General features: G+C 43.3%; 2 protein-coding genes and 1 pseudogene across 11 annotated transcripts in view; all 3 read left to right on the forward strand.

Annotated features, from left to right (window-relative positions):
• Positions 1 to 17,332, forward strand: part of LOC103562016 (butyrophilin subfamily 3 member A3-like) — a 74,142-nt gene extending 56,810 nt beyond the window's left edge. Inside the window, exon 12 of the transcript XR_011529927.1 lies at positions 14,346 to 17,332. The gene's annotated coding sequence lies outside the window, so the exon portion shown is untranslated. The remainder of the gene's footprint in view (positions 1 to 14,345) is intronic.
• LOC103542445 (butyrophilin subfamily 3 member A2-like) overlaps positions 1 to 17,332 on the forward strand; it is a 29,801-nt gene extending 12,469 nt beyond the window's left edge. The window contains exons 3-14 of one of the 10 annotated variants that reach the window (XM_070585257.1): positions 3,343 to 3,507; positions 3,804 to 3,940; positions 4,300 to 4,392; positions 6,838 to 6,984; positions 9,955 to 10,044; positions 10,296 to 10,643; positions 12,060 to 12,341; positions 13,832 to 14,032; positions 14,211 to 14,231; positions 14,315 to 14,345; positions 15,247 to 15,275; positions 16,625 to 17,332. In XM_070585257.1, coding sequence (XP_070441358.1) covers positions 9,966 to 10,044; positions 10,296 to 10,643; positions 12,060 to 12,341; positions 13,832 to 14,032; positions 14,211 to 14,231; positions 14,315 to 14,325 — 942 coding nt within the window. In that variant the 5' untranslated portion in view covers positions 3,343 to 3,507; positions 3,804 to 3,940; positions 4,300 to 4,392; positions 6,838 to 6,984; positions 9,955 to 9,965 and the 3' untranslated portion in view covers positions 14,326 to 14,345; positions 15,247 to 15,275; positions 16,625 to 17,332. Of the gene's footprint in view, positions 1 to 3,342; positions 3,508 to 3,803; positions 3,941 to 4,299; positions 4,393 to 5,717; positions 5,878 to 6,834; positions 6,985 to 9,954; positions 10,045 to 10,295; positions 10,644 to 12,059; positions 12,342 to 13,831; positions 14,033 to 14,210; positions 14,346 to 15,246 lie in introns of those variants that run through there. The other 9 variants (XM_070585259.1, XM_070585256.1, XM_070585260.1 and 6 more) reach the window with 9 other exon arrangements.
• LOC139077423 (butyrophilin subfamily 3 member A3-like) lies at positions 15,008 to 17,332 on the forward strand (annotated as a pseudogene).
• Positions 17,333 to 19,328: the final 1,996 nt, after the last annotated feature.

Below are 19,328 nucleotides of genomic sequence, written 5' to 3' on the forward strand. Positions count from 1 at the left end.
TTGGTTTTGTTTTAATACAGCATTGTTTTTGTCCAGCTTGTTCTCTTTTTTGGGACCCCCAGTCGCATCATCTGCTCTCCCCAAGCACACACATAAGGGATTGCCAACAGGTCCACTGAGCTCAAAAGCCTCTTGCCAGCTACTGTAAGTGCCAGATGGGCAGTGCTGTGGTGAGACTGACCAGCCCAGGTCTGTGTGGGACAATCTCTAGACTTGGCTTCTTTCCCTGAAATCATTGCTATCTTACAATACAAATGTATGGGGAAGTGGTGCACCGTCCAGAGTTCATCCCTGTCATCACATGTTTAAGCACTGGGGGCAGACATGGACACATGGTGGCATCAGGGCCAGACATAAATTGACATGGAGTTCTCAGAGGAGCCCTACTTATGGCAATACCCGGCCCCTGAACACTCTCCTGCCTCTGACAGTATAACAGTTTGAGATACTGGAAGCAGTGGAGAGTCCTGACTGGAGCCCTGGTGCAGCCCAGAGTCTCAATCACAAACTGATCCAAACACTGAGTCAGTCAGAGGAGCAGAGAGATGTGAGTGTCTGAGAAAGGGCTGTGGGGAGACTGCCACGCGCGTGTGGTTGAAGGACATGGGAGGGTGTGAGCATGAGGTCAGAAGGCTCCCTGAAGGAAGGGCTCTCTCTGACTCTTCTCTTTACTCATCCTACCCAACTTCAGTGCTCGGTACAGTGCCTAGGTCACAGCAAACAGACAGGGGTCTCTGCTTCTAACCTAAATTCGCTTATCTTGTCTCCTCTGCCTGCTGCCTTGCTTGGCTTCTCTGTTTCCCAATTCAAGCTCGAAGTGGAAAACAGTACTCATTCATTCCACTAATATTTACTGAGAGTCCCATGTGTTTAAGGTTGCCTGACTTAAGAAATAAAAACACAGTGTATTTTTTCTGGCAATCTGAGTACCTTCTGTTTTAGGTGCTGGGAATCCAGCAGAAGACAAAGCAGACAAAAATTTATGCTCCAGTGGAGCTTACATTCAAGAGCAAGGAGAGAGATAATAAACAAAGAGAAATATAAATTGATTATAGCACGATAAGTTTTATGGACAAAATAAAGCAGGTCTCAGATTGTGTCTATTCGCCAGACTTCTGAGGGAGAGCACGACCCATCTTGAGGTTAGTCCAGGGTGCTCCTTTACTCACATGTCTCCACCTCGTCTTCCTCTTACTGGTTGGTAACCGGCTCCATGGGCAGGGAGTGACCCCTGAGGTGACTGATCTTCCGGCCAAAATGTGAAGGACAGCGAGCTCCCCTGCCCCTCTCCCTGGAGGTGAGACTCAAGCACATGGAGGTACAACAGCTGTAGGTGCATCCGCTCTGGTCATGGGCTCGACAAGGACGGGACCCATCAGCACCACAGAAGAGAGGCCTGTAGCACTTCCACTAGGAGATGCCAAGTCAGTCCTTGAATACTCGCCATTTTACAAGGAGGTGACTTCACTGAAGCCACTGCTGGACAGAAGGAGGCAGGTGAGGACTCTGTTTAAAGGGACGGAGGGTATGTGTGTGTGTAGTCCTCTCTCTTCATCTTAAGTCCTTTGCAAATGATCTGAATCACTTCTGGAAATCTCCTTTGATCTTTTTCAAGCACCACATAGGCAGCATTTCTTGGGAAACAGTATGTTCATCTGTTTCATATTTTATCTAATATCTGCTGCCTTTGTGTGAACCACCACAGCCTGCTTCATCCTCAACACTGTAGGAGAAAGAAAGAAAGAAAAACTGCCAGGAAAAATTGTAAGAGACTTTCAGATCATCGAAAAGCTGACTGGGTATCGTTTCAATGGAATACCTCACACCTGGGATCTCTGATTCTGTAGGAGTATGCCCTTGTTTCTTTTTCTAGGCTGTTTTATAACTTTGTAGAGACAGATGTTAACTCATAGAACACTGACAGTAATACAGATGATTCCTGTCCATGGCAATGCACACGACTTCTCTTTGATAGAGAATATAAGTTTCTGTAAATCAAATCCTCATTTGAACCATTCTTAAGATTTTACTGGGTTCCTCATTAATTAATAAGCTAAATGAAATCTTTGACACATGTTCTTTTTACATATGTATCTTTTTTGAAAATTATCTTTTAGCAGGACATACAGGGATTTCACTCTAAAGTTGTTACCAGTAGGAAAGAGCTAGTAAATCATACAAAACAGCACCTAATCAGGGTTAAACTTTAAAGAGGAAGAACACAAACACAGCAAATGAGGAAGTTGTCTGTGGGCTTCTGTGGAAGATAATGACTAACCAAACAGAAAACATGGTGTTTAAGTTTCAGGACAAACTAACAGAAACTACTTCATTAATAAAAATGCCACTGTATTAGGAAGATAATAACACCTGATTTTTCCCTATTCCTTTAATCTTCAATGCAACAATGTTTCTCAGCTATTTGGAGGAAATTTGTTCTGGGGCATGCATTGGACCTAGACTGTTATGTTTATGTCTCTTTGTGACTCTGTTCTGGCTGTAAGGGTACTTTTTGTTTTGTTAATTTAAATTTTTCTATGAATAGGATATTTCAGTGAATTTCTAACACCTGTTTGAAAAGGCTTTCTAGTCACATGGAATCCTTTTTCTGAGAGACAAACAAAAGATTCACAGTTTCATTTTTCTCAACTCTATGGTTTTTATTGTATACTTACTAAATGACTAGTGTGTGTTGGGTGCAGAGGAAAATTCACAAGAAACACATGCATAAAAGTTCATCTAGATGGTCAAGTTCTTTTCTGAAAGTTTTCTTCTTGATCTGGCAGTGTCAATAGCACGGGTAACGTGATTGAACTCTCCAGTTTACAGGCAGGAATCAAGACAGACATGAGATGGCTTGTCTGAAACCAGACATGGAAAAAGCAGCAGAGTTAGGACAAGGATTCAGCATTCTCATTCCTACTGTCATCCTTTCCTGCAAAAAATATACTGCATTCCACAATTGCACGTAACTTGAGGGTCTCCCACTTTCAAGATGATTCTCAGTGGAAGACACCTCTTTCCATGATTTGAGGAAAAAGGAACAGTGTCCACCCATTCCTCCAGATCTCAGTTTCAGATCAAAACTTCAGGAGAAAATTGTGCCTCCTTGATTTAAGTACCAGGGTATTTTTTATATATATATATATATATTTTCCCAATGACTATGTTTCTTCATTTCCCAACCATCTGTGGAAGACAATGGGGCAAGGCTGGAGTCACTATCGCAGACAGGCCCCTCCCTTTCATTGGGCAGGAACAAGAATCTTGGAGAGTCCTTGAGGCATCCTCTGTGCCTCCAGCACTCTGCTGTATTTGGTCCTATTCTACTCTTCTCTGCAGGAATAATACTCAGCAATTCGAGCTCAGGCACTCTCTTCCTGAAGGACTATCGTTGGGTGGCAGCTCAGACTTCAATCTTGTTTCTTCTGGATCTTCTCCTGAGGGGTGCACTGGGTTTCATCTGGAAACTTCATTGGGAGAAAGAGTGAGAATGCCAGACCAAAGGTAAAGCAATCCGAAGACCTAGGCAGTGAGGTCCAAAGAAGACTGTGGAACAGGCGGTTGGACAGAGGGAAAGGGAGAGGACAAAGATGAAGAAGATCAGGGGATGTTTTAATTGAGCTGTTTAAAGCAGTCCTTCCTCACTCACTACCACCAACCCTGCTCCATTTGCTTCCCCACCTGTGATCCTGACTGTGCCCCAGTGTTCCTAGTTCTGGGACAGCTCCCAGGACTCACTGCACACACAGCCCAGGAAGGGGTCTCCCAGAGGCACTGATTACCTTCTTGTCCTTTTGCAGAGAAACTCCACAGAGAGCTCAGTAAGTTCTCTGCTTCCCTCTCCTCTGTGTAGGATTTGAGACCCTCTCAAGTGCCAGTTATCTCATGAGGTTTCTTTGTTCTACTTGAGGCTGGAGAAAATCCCAGAAAGTGGGTGGTGAGTAAATCGGAATTCTCGGTTTTACTCTTAGACTTCACCTGCCTCATTTAATAGGTGAATTTATCCTGATTTTTTTCCCCAGAGGCCTTGCTCGTTCCTATGCAATCTCAACTTAACCCGGGTAATCTCAGTATCTCTGACTCACACCTCATGGATGACCCAAATGTTTTTACAATGTTTCCTGTCAGCCTGTTCTTCCTCCTGTGCACCCTTGACTCCTCAAGGCTGCCACCACCCACCCAGGTGGGCTTCTTTCCCTCCTACCCCTCAGGGAAAGTCCTTTCTACTGCTTAGCCCAGGGCCCCTTATCAGCACAGACTGCCTCTCACATTTTTTTTTCTCTTCTTTTATCACAGATCCCTGGGACTCAGTTTACCACAGCCCTTCTCTTCAGAGCTGTCGCCAATGACCACTCTACCCTCTGGTTTCTGCTTCCCTTCCTCCAAGAGGTACTGCTGTCCTTTTCCTCTTAAGACTTTGAAGACTTAAGACTAAATAAATATCAGGAAACAGACAAGAAATCTGGAAAACAACCAGCATAAACAACACATTGATTATGCTGATTGGTTCCTCTATGATGTCCACTGGAGCATTCAGGGAATCCATATTTTATTTTATATCTTCCATTGTGCCTTTCATTTGATTGGTTCTTCTTTATAGTTTCAATCTCTTTTGTGAAGTAGCTCCTGAACTCATTGAATTGTTTCTCTGCATTCTTTTTTAACTCACTGAGTCTTTTGATGATAGCTATTTTGAATTCTCTATCATTTAAATAACATATTTCTGTGTCTTCACTACTTATTTCTGGGTACTTGTCATTTTTTTTCTGGTCTGGAAATTTAATATAATTTTGGATACTGCCAGAGGGCGTGACTTTGTTCTTTCACATGGTGGTATTATTTGGTCACAGTTACCACCTATCGCCACTGGGTGGTGATCAAGAGCTGCATATTCTGAGCCCTCTGCATTTGGGCAGGATCCCTGGCGCTGTAGCCGGTGGTCAGAGGGTGGGGGGAGGGTTGCTTTCTTCTGCATGCTCTCAGGATTTTCTTGCTCTGCCCTCACTATCTGTTCTCCTGGTGTGTTGGCCTGATGAATTCACCCCAGCAATAGCTTTCACTTCAGTAGGGGCTTTGCCCCTAGGTTGCAAGGGAACTTGGGGACCTTTGATATTCCCGAAAACAGGCATCCCTCCCTCTCTCAGAGGCTGCACACTGTCCCCAATGGCAGTCTTTTGGGGGAGAGAGCCAGATTTTCTCTTACCCCATTCCACCTCCTCTAAGGGGGCCTCCAGCCTCTCCAACCTCGGTCGTATGGCTGTGTGGATCTCCCAGACACCTTTTGTGTTGTGCAGATGTCCTCTGTTGGAGTATGAATGTCTTTTTCATTGTGTGGTGGAAGGGACAGATCACTGGGAGAGCTCACTCTGCTATGATGCTGATGTCACTTTCTCCAGATTCAGAAACATTTTAATTAATGCACATCTTCCTTTCTTCATACATTAAAACTTTTAAATTTTTCTGCATAGTTCTGCTCATGAATCTATTATGATGTAAAAGACATAAAACAGGCATATATAATGAAATATTGCCTATACACAAACATATATGTGAATGATGCAAATAGGTAAACACAGAGAGAGGTAAACAGTGTGAGAGTGAGGGCTGGAATTTTTCCTCATTTTATAGAATCCAATATAGTTTCAGTTTTCATTCTAACCTCCTCACTGGTTTCTGTCCAGCAACTGATAAGAAACACCCCTCTGAACCAATCAAAAAACTTATTTTATCAAACAGAGACTCTGTTACTGTATCTCACAGTGAGCAGCCTTTCTTTCTCTTCCCTTTCTTCAAGAGAAGGCTGTTAACTATAATAGAGAACTACTGATTCCCTTCACTCTGTGGGCTGTGATCTTCAGATGGGAATGCCAAGTGGTAAGTGGGGGGAAATGGTAAAAGCCAGGGCCACAGGCCCTGGAAGGAGAGAGGCTAAACACCTGAGAGTGGGTGCAGGGAAGTCCTCACCCAGAAAAAGGGGTTTGGTGCTTGTGTGTGTGGTGAGGGGATGGGGGTGAGGAGGCAGTGCAAAAGGTAAGGACCTGCATTGGGAAATTTGGAGACGAGCTGAATGAAGGACCTTAACAACTGCATGTTCTTAGGAACTTACTGTGGTCAGAAAGGAGCCAAGGACTCTTATAATCTCTCCTGGTCATCTCTGGAATATATCTTAATAGATTATAAAAAGAGATGTGTCTTAAAATTCATATGTAAAGATGTTCACTAGAGAATTATTGGTAATGTAGAAAAAACTGAACCAACCTCTGTATACAACATATGTATACATATATGAGGATGGTTAAACAACATATTGTCCTATCATAAAGGGATTTCCCTACAGTCATATGAATCAAGCTTTTAATAAAGAGTTTTTATTAAAAACCGAACACCATTCAATCCAATTTGGATATTTAAATTGTATCTACATGTTGCTGTTGTAGAGTTTACGATGATGAACAGGCTTAAACATAAATCTTTTGTTAAAACCTGATTATTTTCTTTAAGAGTAATTCCTACATGTGGAATTTCTGGGTCAAAGGATGAAACATTTTTAAGGCATTCGGAGTATATATATATACATATATATATGTGTGTGTGTGTGTATGGACAAAATACTTCCAGAAATATTTATAATCCCGTGAAATGAAGTATATGTGATCATTACAGATCATTTAAATTTTATTCTTTTATATTTTTCTCCATTTTAAAATTGACTGAAATTGGAGCAAAAAACAATAAATATCCTAAAAGATAAGTGAAAATATATTCCCTACTCTGAGGACAGCAAAGAAAATGTTTCCTATTATAATAATAATAATACTTTCCTCTCTCCAGCAGCATAGAGAACAGTTTGAAGAGAAGAGGATGGATTGAAAGGCAATATTCTGTCCGAGGGTGTGTCCAGGTTTCAGGCAAGCGTCCGAAGGAGTGCCCGCTGCACAGGCCTCTGCTCCCTTGTCCCCCTGGCACTTCCGGGACTTGCAGGTACTGTGACTTGGGACTAATGCCTGTCTGTTTTTGAGGAGTAGGTAGTTTCTGAACAGTTAATTATGATGTAGTTGCTATACTTACTTGCAACAATTTTTAATTGTTAAGTTACACACGAAAATTTTTAAAATTTCATACACTCAAATAATTTTCAAAATATAGAGCACAAAGGAAAAAAGTATTTTTCACTCAGTTCCCAATTCTCAGTGTAGCATGTGTCCTTTTAGACCTTTTTAAGGCAATGATATATACATTTTTTTTAAATAGAATCATTAGTATTGTTGTGCAATGTACTTTTTGTTCACTTAATATATCCTGATTATCTGGGTTAGTGACTGTAAATTAGTTTAACTGGCATGTTGAATTTCTTCATAAGGATGAGTCATTATTTCACTAACCAGTCTCCTATGGATGGCTAGTTAGGTTGTTGATCACTTTTTTACTTTTAAGAATAATGCTGCAGTGTCATCCTTACACATGCTTTTATCTCAACCCATGCAAGTGCTTTACTGGACCAGATATCTGGAAGTGGAATCACTGGGCCAATTCTGCACATTCTAAAGTTCATATTTCACATTGTTTCATCTGTGAATGGAGATCAATAGGTTTTGTCACATGACTTGAGATCACACATCTTGTGATTCATAGAGCCACTAATTAGTTTCCACTCCCTTTCTGTTCCTATACCTAACACATAATGGGCCTAGCATTCAGTGTGTACTCAGTAAATATTTGTTGAATGAATGAATGAGAAGATAAGTGAGACCTGATCTTAGTCCTAGCTCTCCCATTCACTAGATTTGTGATTCAGAAGTGGTGGCTTCAGCCTCTGACTCACTGGAGTGTCTAACAGGGAGTCTGCCTGGATTTTAACTAGAGTCAGATGGAGGTGTGATTTGAACTGGGTGATGGTCTTAGTTTGGGGCTTAGAGGAGTCCACAGTGTTGTTCTCTAGATGGGTATAGCCTCAAGTCATTTATCAGTACCCCATTCCAGCTGTCATCTTCAGAGAAGAAGATGTATGATGGGAGAGCACCAAGGGAGGAAGCTAGGTCTAGAGATCTCGTTCCTGTCTCTGAGTAATCCTCCTAGGCCTGCTCTCAGGCTCTCCACTATCTAGGGATGCAGCCAACTCTGGGCTGGTTAGGATGGAAGCCAAGCTAGAACTCCAGCTAGAATCATGCCTTGCCAGCTGGCAAGGACCCCACACTTCCCTTATCACAAAAGTTCACATAGATGCCACAGACCATGCCTAAATGATAGTGGAATTTCTTCTCTGAGCCAAGATAAAGTTGGGAACACTGAGCTGGGAGTGGGGAGTTTCAGGGTCTCTGCATCTGAACTGAGAGAAACTTATCACCTCCTAGAGGCGTGAGCTTTCTTGGGCTGCTGTTTGCTCCTGGCCTGACATATTTGTCCCAACTTTGCAAGTGCCAGTTCTTACAACTCTGCCTTGAAAAGACAATTCTCTAGCAGTGGAAAGATGGAGACCAGGGAACTTATCCATTGCTGGTGAGCTCAAAGGCCATGTGCCAGGAACATTCATGAACACCAGGGAAGTGGGAAGACAGGAAATGAATGATTTCCTTCCAAGGGATATTTCTCCCTGAAAGAACAAGTGTGAAAATTGTGCACTGAGCCACACTGAGTTGTTAAACTTTTACATCCACATCCAGGACATGCTTGCTCCTTGAAACCACTTATTTGAAAAATGAGAATGAGTATATTAATATAGTCATGTCTCAGTGGGACACAGGAGACCATCTCTGCTCTCTAAGACATACCAAATGAGAAAATCATTGAAGAGGTAGAAATTTGTCTTCATAACTCTTAACCTCCCCTCCTGTCAATAGCAATCAGTTACTCTGATCATCTAAATTGATTTAAAATGCTAGTGAGTATTGATGCATTGATATGTTACCCCTCATCCATTAACTCATTCAACAAATATTTACTGAGGGTTCCATGTGAGCCACACACTGTTCTAGGGGCTCATTACACATTGGGAAACAAAATAGACCAATATTCTTGCTTTGTGGAGCTTCCATTCAAGCAGATGGAAACAGACAGTAAACAAATGATATGTTAGATTGTCAAAGTTCAGTGGGGAAAAGAGAGCAGGCTCAGGTGGATGAGAGAAGTTTGCCATAATCCTGTGGTCAGAGAAGGTCTCATGGAGGAACTAACTTTAGAGGAAAGACTTGAAAGAGGTGAGAGAGTGAGCCTTGTGGATGTCTGGGGGAAGAGGGTTCCAGGTAGAGGGAAGAATCAGGGCCGATGTCCTCTGTCCTGGCCTGTTCAAGGACCAGCAAGAAAGGCAGTGTGGCTGGAGCAGATGTGGAGAGTAGGGGAGATGAAGTGAGAGGTTCAGGTCCTGGAGGGCCATGTTGACCATTGTGAGGCCTTCAGCATCTATTTAGTGAAGTGGGAGCTACTGGAAGGTGCTGAGCAGAGGAGGGACATGATGTGACTCAAGGAACATTCTGTCTCATGTGTTGAGCTGTAGGGGCCACGTGTGGGGTCACTGTAGGGGACACCTGTGGAATCAGGGAACCCAGAGAAGAGGGTCCTGAATTAATCAGAGTGTGATGCTAGAGGCTTGGACCTGACTGTAACAGGGAAAGTAGAAGGATTCTGAGCATATATGGACAGTAGAGGTGAAGATTTCCAGATGGGTTAGGGTTAATGTATGTATAGTTACTACTACGTACATAATATTTATATGTTAAATGTATGCACATTTAACATGACGTATTTTTATGGGGGATTTTCTCTGTTGGAACTCAAGGGTTAAGAGACTCCCAAGCAGACATTTTGGTACAAGAATATCTTGAGACACCACACTAGTGACTGTGTGTCTCACCCTGAGTCAGCACTGGGGAGGTGGAGGTTTGAATTGGAATTCACCATATCCTTCGAGTTCCAGGTCATGGTTTCTGTCTGACTCTTTCCATCATCTCTCTGCAGCACAGACGAAAATGGCAAGTTCCCTGGATTTCCCTCTGCTCAGCCTCCTTGTTGGCTTCGTCTTGTTCCAGCTGCTTACCCCTTGCTCAGGTAGGGAACATTCTGCTTTTACCTATCTGAAGCAATTACCTATTAGTGCCCAGTCAGAACCTCTGACAACTCCTCATGCCTAAAAGTACCATCCTAAACTGAAGGTTCACATGCCATTAAGACAAATTGTACTTCTGCTAGGACCTGTTCCTTTCTAGGATTTTCGTACACTAATTCTCACTGCATGAGATCATCCCTTTACCCCCATGGTCTCAACTCTCTCTGATGGAGCTTCTCCTTTTACTGACCAGCTCAGTTTTCTGTGATTGGACCCCCTGAGCCCATCCTGGCCATGGTGGGTGAAGATGCTGATCTGCCCTGTCATCTGTCCCCAAAGATGAGCGCGGAGACCATGAAGCTGTTGTGGGTGAGATCCAGCCTTAGGGAGGTAGTATATGAGTATGCAAATGGGAAGGAAGTAGAAGACCAACAGATGGCAGAGTATCGAGGGAGAACTTCGATTTTAAAAGATGACATCACTGAAGGGAAGGCTACTCTCCGAATTTATGACGTCGGACTCTCTGACAGTGGAGACTACCAGTGTTATTTCCAAGATGAAAACTTCTCTGAAAAAGCCATGGTGGAGCTGGAGGTTGCAGGTGAGCCTCCCAGTTTAGTTCTGAGCTTGTTTCTTATGGGACCGGGACAGGATGGGATGCAGAGTTCATCTTCCAAATCCACTACAGAGCATCCTGGCTGGTCACTAGGAACTGACTCCACTGCCTTCTCCCTTTGTTTCTCTGGGCCTTTGGAAAGATACAGGATTTCCCCCAGGAAAAAATCTCTCCTGTACCCTATAATATCAAGTAAGGAGCTCCCTCATACTGGCCACTTGAGTCTAAGCAGCGAAGTGGAAGATCAGGGATAGGGAGGATAGGAAAATATCTCCTCAGTGACGGCACACTGTTGTTTGGGTTCAGTTGTATTACAGATATCTTCTATGACCCCTCCAGGTACACACATCTGTGTGTCCTGGGAGGCTGAACTGTAGGACAGTACCTGTGGTATGTTCTCTAATCAAAGGAACCGCGGAACACAGCCAGAGTTGACCAAGTTGTGTTTAATACCTGTTACAGGGAAGGAGAATGCACACCGTGTGTGAATTATGTGGTGTCTCAGTAAGAGGGTTTTAGAGAAGACTTGGTATAAAATTTGGGCTCGTGTTAGGAGAGTTGGGAAAGGGTTTATGGAAGTGGGTTTTTGCTCTGAATTGGATACTTTCAGGAAGGTGGGAGGTGTGATTCTGTGGGTAGATGTCTTAATAAGTCTCATCTAGGAAGAAGATTAGAGTGAGGCTAAAGCTGTAATTGTTCAAGGAACAGCAGTCACTCATAGCCAGGATAAGGAAATGTTTGATCATGACTGTGGTTTAGACAGTGTTCATGTTTTTCTCTGTGTTCAAAGAGGATTGTTGAGTGGTCTTGTTTTTGTCTTGACCCATCACAGTGACAAAGTTCCCTTGTCTGATGTTGATGTTCCACAAAATTCCTTATGTTCAACAGGAGCACACCCAGACCAGACCAATGTCCAGGTGTCAAGGGTTGCATTTCTCTTTCTCAGGGCTCTCTCTTGCCCTGTGGCTTCTGGCTGGGTTTGGTCAATAGGGAGACATAGCAGAAGATGGAAGGAGGGAAAGAGGAGAGAGGTCTAGCTAGTTTTTCCCTGGCATTCTCCCTGTAGGACCATCTCCAGCTGGTTGTGTTCCCTTCCCGAAAATCACAGCTCTTCTTAAGAAAGCCCTCTATACATGACACGCTTCTTTTAGGTCTTCAAAATAGCTTCCTCTCCATCTCCCTTCGGGTTAAGGGTGATTCTTAACATCTCCGTTGTTCCTGGCCCTGGAGTATTGCTCTATCCCATGTAGTTTTCCCATCAACATGACCACACTTTTGTAAACAGCTCCTTAATGAAATCCTCCTTGAATTAGCTAATGTGGGTGTGACATGAAGTTCCTGTTGAGACCCTCACTGATACAGGATACTGCAAAGAATTCAGGCTCATTTATCCTTCCACAGCTCTGGGTTCTGATCTTCACATTGAAACGAAGAATTATGAAGAGGGAGGGATCCGTCTGGAGTGCACTTCCGCTGGCTGGTATCCTCATCCACAAATACAGTGGAGAGATGCCAAGGGAGAGGACCTTCCAGCTGTGGCAGCATCTTTGGTTGCAGATAGAGCAGGTCTGTATGGAGTTGCATCATCTGTGATCCTGAAAGGCAGCTCTGGGGAAGGAGTATCCTGTATCGTCAGAAATCCCCTCCTCAGCCAGGAAAAGACTGCCAGGATTTCCATTGCAGGTCAGTACTCTGCTTAGCCTCAGGTATACTGTGCTGAGCTATAGCTACTGAAAGGAGAAGGGTGTGTGATTCTCTGTTGCGGACTTGGGTCTCTGCAGTGAATATAAGGCACAGAGCATGATCTGCAGCCCCTTCTTACAACACAGATTTTTTTTTCCCCATAAAGCTGTTTACATGACAAATATTTACTGAGTATTTCCTGTGTGCCAGGAAGTGTGACAGGCAATGGGAACTGAGGGAAAATGGTAAAGATCAGACCCTTAATCAAAGACCAACGACAAAATGGGAATAAAAATACATACATTTCACATCTTAGAGAAAGAGCTAATCTTCTTAGAATATAAAACTACCCAGTAGAAAAAAGAGCAAAATTCAAAGAAGAGGAAATAACACATGAGATGATGCCCAATCTCATTCAATGGAGGAACATATTTTAAAATATTTTCTACTGATGATATTGGCAACAAAACAAAACAGAACAAAACTAAAGAAATAGATCACACATTCTGATGGTAGGATTGTGGGGAAACAGTCACCTGTAGACATTTGTTGGTATAATTTGATATATTTTGGGTATAAATTGGCACAACTTCTATCGGGGGCAATATAGCAGTATTTTTCCAAATATTTATTGATAAAAAATCCCACTTCTAGCAATTTCTCTGACAGAGGTACTTGCCTTCATATGAAATGACCCCTGTAAAAGGTTAATTAATCATAATAGCAAAAAGTTAGAAACTATGCAAATGTTCATCACTGGGGATCTTTTATGCAATGGAATCTTGCACAGCTGGGAAAGAAAACACTGACATTCTCTATGTATTAATATGGCAGGATCTCCAAGATGAACAGAAAAAGCAGACGCAGAGTAGTTTGTGTAGAATGCTGTTTTGGCGTAAACAAGAAAAAATAAGAATACTATTGAGTTTTTAAAATTGAATATTCACTTGCATAGCACTCATTATGTGTGAGGCACTTGATACACATTAATTTAATCCTTTTACTTATGAATGAGGTACTATTATTACCCCATGTTTCAGCTTAGGACACGAGGAACAGAACGGTTAAGTAATTAGTCCAAGATCACACTGCCATTTAAGTGGAGCAGCCAGAATTTGAATGCAGGCCCTCCAGCTCCAAAGTTCACATTCTCAACATCTGTATTAAGCTGACTAATGAGAATCTAATAAATGGGGAGAGGGAGAAGTGAGTAGATGGGAGACTTGGGTGACTCTTTATATTTTTTTGACATTTGAACCATGTTAAGTGTAACCTATTGAAAAACTAAATTAGAAAGGACATATGATTCTGATGCTCAAGTAAATCATATTCACATGTGAGAAACAAGTAATACCAGACAAGTAATAGTATTATGTTATAGGAAGAGTTTTCTCTCAGACTTTAGGAGGAGAAGAATTATTTAATGTCATGAGATCAACTCTGTTTTCCCAGCCCTGGGGGTGAGAGGCTAAAGCTCCATTCCATTGCAGACCCCTTCTTCTGGAGGGCCCAGCCCTGGATCGCGGCTTTGTCAGGGACCCTACCCATCTTGCTGCTGCTTCTAGCAGTGGCGAGTTACTTCCTGTGGCGACAGCAGAAGGAGAAAGAGGCTGTATTCCAAGAGAAAGAGAGAGAGCGTGTGGCAAAAGAAAAAGCCCAGGCAGAAAAGGAGCAGGAAAGAAGGGAAAAAGGTATCAGACCAGGGAGGGAATCTAAGGGTCTGGCTTACTGGAGGGAGCCCCATGACCTCATCCCCTCCCTACCCTGTGCACCCACCCCTGCACTGGGTCATTTGTAAGTTTATTTTCCTGAGGAAATCCTTGATCCATCCCCATAACGGTAATTTTTTCTTTCCTGCTTATTTTCCAGAGCGCTACTGGACTCTATACTGTAAGTTCCTATTTCCCCAGAGACCACAAATGTCTTGATCTCTGCGTTGTGTCTTAATGACTCTTCACATTTCTTCCATGCAGGGGGGACATAGGTCCAGATCATGGCTCGTAGGTGAGTGGCTCTGACATTTTCTCTGAATTTCCATCTCAGACTCTCCGTTTGGATATTTCCCAGCTCCTTTCCTCACCCCTAACTCTGCCCAGGGCTGAGAAATATCCTGGATCCCTTTATAGAGGGAAAGAAATAAGAGTGGCTGACTGCAGTATGCATGAGGGAGTCATGATTTTTTAATGGAGAAAAGGCCTTTCAGTCTCTCCAGGAGGGGCCCACGGACTTTCCAGCCCAGCAAGGCACCAGGGATTATCCAGGGTGCACTTGAAAGGAAAGGAGGAGGAGAGGAACGGAACTCTTTAGATGAAGGGTCTTCTCTATGCTGGGAACTTCAATAGTTTCTTTACATAGTCTGTAGGCTGCTGAGAAGAAAACAAAGAATGTAAGATTTAAAAGATTTAGAAAATCCGAGAAGAGGGATAGAGAAAAGTATCTCTTAAAAAAGGTATGGCCACTGTGGCTCAGTTGTCATAGATTAATTAGAGCTCTTTAAAAAAAATAGTATCCAAAATTTCTTCACTAAGTTGCCCAATGCTTTTCAGAAGTAGGCAGGACATAATACAGTTTAAGAAACATGGATTCTAGTACACATACACATACGCAGACACAGCGACACCTATACCCAGGTATGGGAGTGTAGATACACACAAAATGGATCTGCCATGTCTCAGCTGGGACATCGCTTACATGGTGCCTGTGGTATCATCAGCATGCAATTGATGCTCTCAGACTTGATATTAAGGAGGAGATGGGAGGAGATAATAGAACAGGCAGAGAGAGAAGGTAGGAATGGTGGGGGTGGGAGTCAAAAAGAAAGATTAGATGGGTGTAAGAAAAGACAAAGGACATGACTCAGAAACGACACAGTTCAAGTAACATCTCTAATTTTCTTCCATTGTAGATTGAGTAAGAAATCTGAGGAGTAGGCTGGTGAGTGACTCTGATGTCCAAGAGTTTCCTGGCACATGTGTACTAAGCATTTAAACCTTTTCTCTGCTGTGTGACCCTTTGGCATTCTTAATAGGAATAATCAGATCTGGCCCAGAGGCTCATTTTCTGTGGGAGAGGCCACCTGTGCTTTTCTGGAGCTTTAGAAATGATCTTCCAGATACAGCATCTGGGTATTTTCAGCCAGCCCTCACCCTGCTGGCACAGCGGCCGCACCCTACCAAAGCCTGGTCGTGTTGTCTGCATCCCCAGAATGATAGGTGGAAGAAAGGGCATCATTTTTAGAGGTTATTCAAAAAACCAACAAGAAAGAGATGGGATGTTCAAAGTGGCTGGTTGAAGAAGGTTTATCAAAGGAACTCTTTACAAAGATGGGAAGGGGATTAAGGGAAACCAACAAAGGAATGTGAAGTGCCCCAGGGCTCACAATGGTGGAGAGCTGTCACCACCCCTAGGCTTGAAGGAATAGGGAGAGGGAGCAGTTCCTGCAGCCCAGAGGAAGCTATAGCTCAAGGACAGGGCTGCCTGGGAGGAGTCATGTCTTTGTGAGAGCATCACCATCTGATGCTGGCAGGGAGAAATGGGAGGAAACAAATGTTGTGCCTCTCTCTTCTTGCTCTTTCCAATCTTCAGCTAGTACCTCCCATTGTCCAAACCCAACAGGTAACCAGAGGCAGGGGAGCCCAGTGATGATGTCCATAGAGGACAGATTCCTGGGGCCCAGAAAAGGGTAGAGGAAGGAGGAAAGTGGATCTGGGAGCACAGAAAGCCCCAAATATGCCTCTGGCACAGAAAAGGCATGGGGCTGTTATAACATCAGGCACTTCCTCCATGCCCAGCCCTAGGCTACATATAAAACATATGATGTCTTTTTCCATTCTAGAGATTAGCATTTTTCCCCCATTTTTCGGATAAAGAAATTGAGGCTCAAAGATACGATACGGCTTGAGTGTATGGAAAAAGAGACTGTAAAAAAGAAAAAGTCATTCAGCTCAGGAGTGGTAGAGCAAGGATGGAAGTATAAATCTATGTGACTATAAAGCACAGATGGACAGAGATATTTGGAGGCAGGAAATAGGAAAAAGATGGAAGGAAGGATCCAGGTTGCAAATGTTGGGTTAGGCAGACCCTGAACCTAGGCATTATACTCCACTGAACACAAGACCGCTGGGCAGTTCTTTCGGTCTTGCTGAGAAGGTCACATTCAGGGCAGGCTGGGGTGACTAGGCTCTGGACTGGGACCTTCTCAGCAAGACTCTAGTCTTGAAGGCTGGGACTCTCAGTCTAGGAACAATGACTGACCCCACAGCCTATCCCCAAACTTTCTGCAGGAGTGATTCTGGACCTGGACACAGCAAAATCCATCCTCCCTGTTTCTGTTTCTGAAGACCAGAGGAGCCTGCAGTGAACAGACACATGCCAGAATTTTCCAGACAACCCTAAGAGATTTGTTATGCATTACTATGTGCTTGGCTGTAAGAGCTTCACATCAGGGAAACATTTCTGGGAGAAGGAGGTGGGAACAGTAAAAATGACATGCTAGGGGGTGTAGAGAGAAAAAATTGGGTTGAAATGTCACCCAGAATGGATTCTGGATTGTGGGGCTGTCTGATGGAAAAAACAGGTGGGCACTCACTGACCTCTGGACCAAAATGACACTTGCCAGCCCTCCTCAAAGAGTGGCGGTTTTCCTGGACTATGAGACTGGTGAGGTCTCATTCTACAATGCCGTGGATGGATCTCATATCTACACCTTCCCGCACACCTCCTTCTCTGGGCCTCTGGGCCATTTTCAGAATTAAGAAATTGGATCTCACTGCCTTGACAATTTGCCCAGTGCTGACCTGAGTGCAGTGTTCCCTTTTTCCTGACCTAGTGTCTGACCTTTCCCTGAGGCCCACAGTGACGCTAGGCTCAACTTATGGGAATGGGGACCCTCAGACTGAACTAACATCCTTGCTTCCCCCTGCCGAGCCTGGAGCTGAGGGCCTACTACTTCACAGCAACACATCACGACAATAAAATACTTACTAAATGCACACACTGTGTGAAACACTTCACTGATGTTAATTCCATTATTCCACATGGCAGTTGAGTTTGTTACCACTTTATTGTCTGCTTTCTATAGATAAGGGAAGAGGGGTACAGAAAAGTGAATTAACTTTCCAAAAGTGACTTGGAAAGTGAATAACAGTCCAGATTTGAATACCAATAACTAACATTTATAGATAGCTTAAAATGTACTGGGTGCTGTGCTAAAGGCTTTAAGTGAATTTCACTCATATAATCCTCACAACAACCCTGTGAGGTAGTCTCACTTCAAGAATGTGGAAACTGAGTCAGGGCCAAATTCAGTAACTTATATAATTCATACAGAAAGTTGTGCTCCAGGGAGAGGTTCAGCCCCTGTCCCACTCCCACCCCCAAGCCTGTTCTTCTTTTCCTACCCCATTACCCCAGGGGAAGGGACCATGTGCAGCCCTGAGGTTCTCTTCCCAGGGCACTTCAGGGTGAGGATCACTGTAGGTGACTATGGAGGCCACATTCCACTTGGTTCCCTCAAAGTCGATTGTCAGAGCCATAGGTCCAGGACTTCATTGGATTGACTGCAGGGTGACGCCATCCAGGGAATGAATTTACAGGAACTACATCATACAGGATGTGAGGGGACTAGAGGCCAAACTCTTAACTAATAATGGGCGCATGTGTACCTATTCTGTCAATGCAATGCATGATCATGGAGCCAGAACCAATCCTCCTGATGAAGATTATTTTAGGCTGGTTACTTTTAAAACTGCAGGTGAGAAGGGGGCTGGTTACTTTTAATAAAAACAACTCTGAGGAGTGGAGTTTGCTTGCCCTTTGTTGGGAAACATTTACATTTGTAAGGGAAACCTCCATCTGTAAAAATGCCTCCCTCTCTGTGCCAGGAAGAAGGGGGATGACCTTATCTCTAGAAACTCTTAATCAATGCCAAAGGCAAGAACTTAAGCTGTTTACTGTCTGGCAACCTCATGTAACTGTGTAACTGCCCCCCCCCCCCCCCCCCCCCCCCCCCCCCGCCCCCAACATCCTCCTTTGTCTCTAGCTGAAGATAACATTTAAGTCGTGGCTTCTGCCATTTACTTAATCCGGTTTGATTCTTATCTAAAAGTTATAGGACCACCCAATAACCAGACCCTACTGTCGCTGACACCATTTTAACAACTCTTTTTACATATTCTTTCCTTTGTCTTGTAAAGAGATAACTCACATACCTATGCCTTAAATTTAGCTTTACTCTCCACCCATGTCTGCAGCAGCAGCAGTGGTAGCAGCAGCTCCTCCTGCCCGTGGGTCCTGTCCCCATGCTATTCCACACTATTCTCTAAATAAAAGAGCACTACTGCCAGACCTTGAGAGTCCAGGAAATCTTTCTTTCGACTCCTCAGCTCATTGACCCTGCATCACTCCTACTTTGAAGGTTCTAGGAAGCCTAACTTAGCAGCTAAAGATGGTCTGTGGAATAAGAATTTGGGAGGAAGAAAGCTAAATGAACTTTAGTGATATTTTTATCACTTTGTAGAATCCATCTCCAGGAAAGGGATATTTCCATCCCTGATCATTCAATGATGTTGAAGGATGCTCCCATCAACTGATGAATACTGAGGAGAAGCTACTCTTCATTATCATCACTACTATTATTCACTACTGTATCTCCTCCATCAGGCATGTGGTGTCAAGTTACATTTATTAAATGAATTTGTTATCAATCTTCAGACTTATAAACTGAGCTTTTTCTAGATTTTAAGCCCCAACAGTTTATTTACCACAGGTTCACAGTTTACTTCATTGCAAAATTTTCGCAAAATCCATATTGTATTATTTTTCTATTGCTGCCATAATAAATTACCAGAAATTTTGGGAGTTTACACAACTTAAATTAATTAAGTCACATTTCTGTAAGTCAGAAGGTGAATTTGGCATCTTCTGAGCTGGAATCAAGGTGTCTGCAGAATGTATTCCTTCTGGAGGCCCCTAAGGAAGAATCTGTTT

Source organism: Equus przewalskii, chromosome 19, assembly GCF_037783145.1.
Source record: "Equus przewalskii isolate Varuska chromosome 19, EquPr2, whole genome shotgun sequence".
Lineage (NCBI taxonomy): Eukaryota > Metazoa > Chordata > Mammalia > Perissodactyla > Equidae > Equus > Equus przewalskii.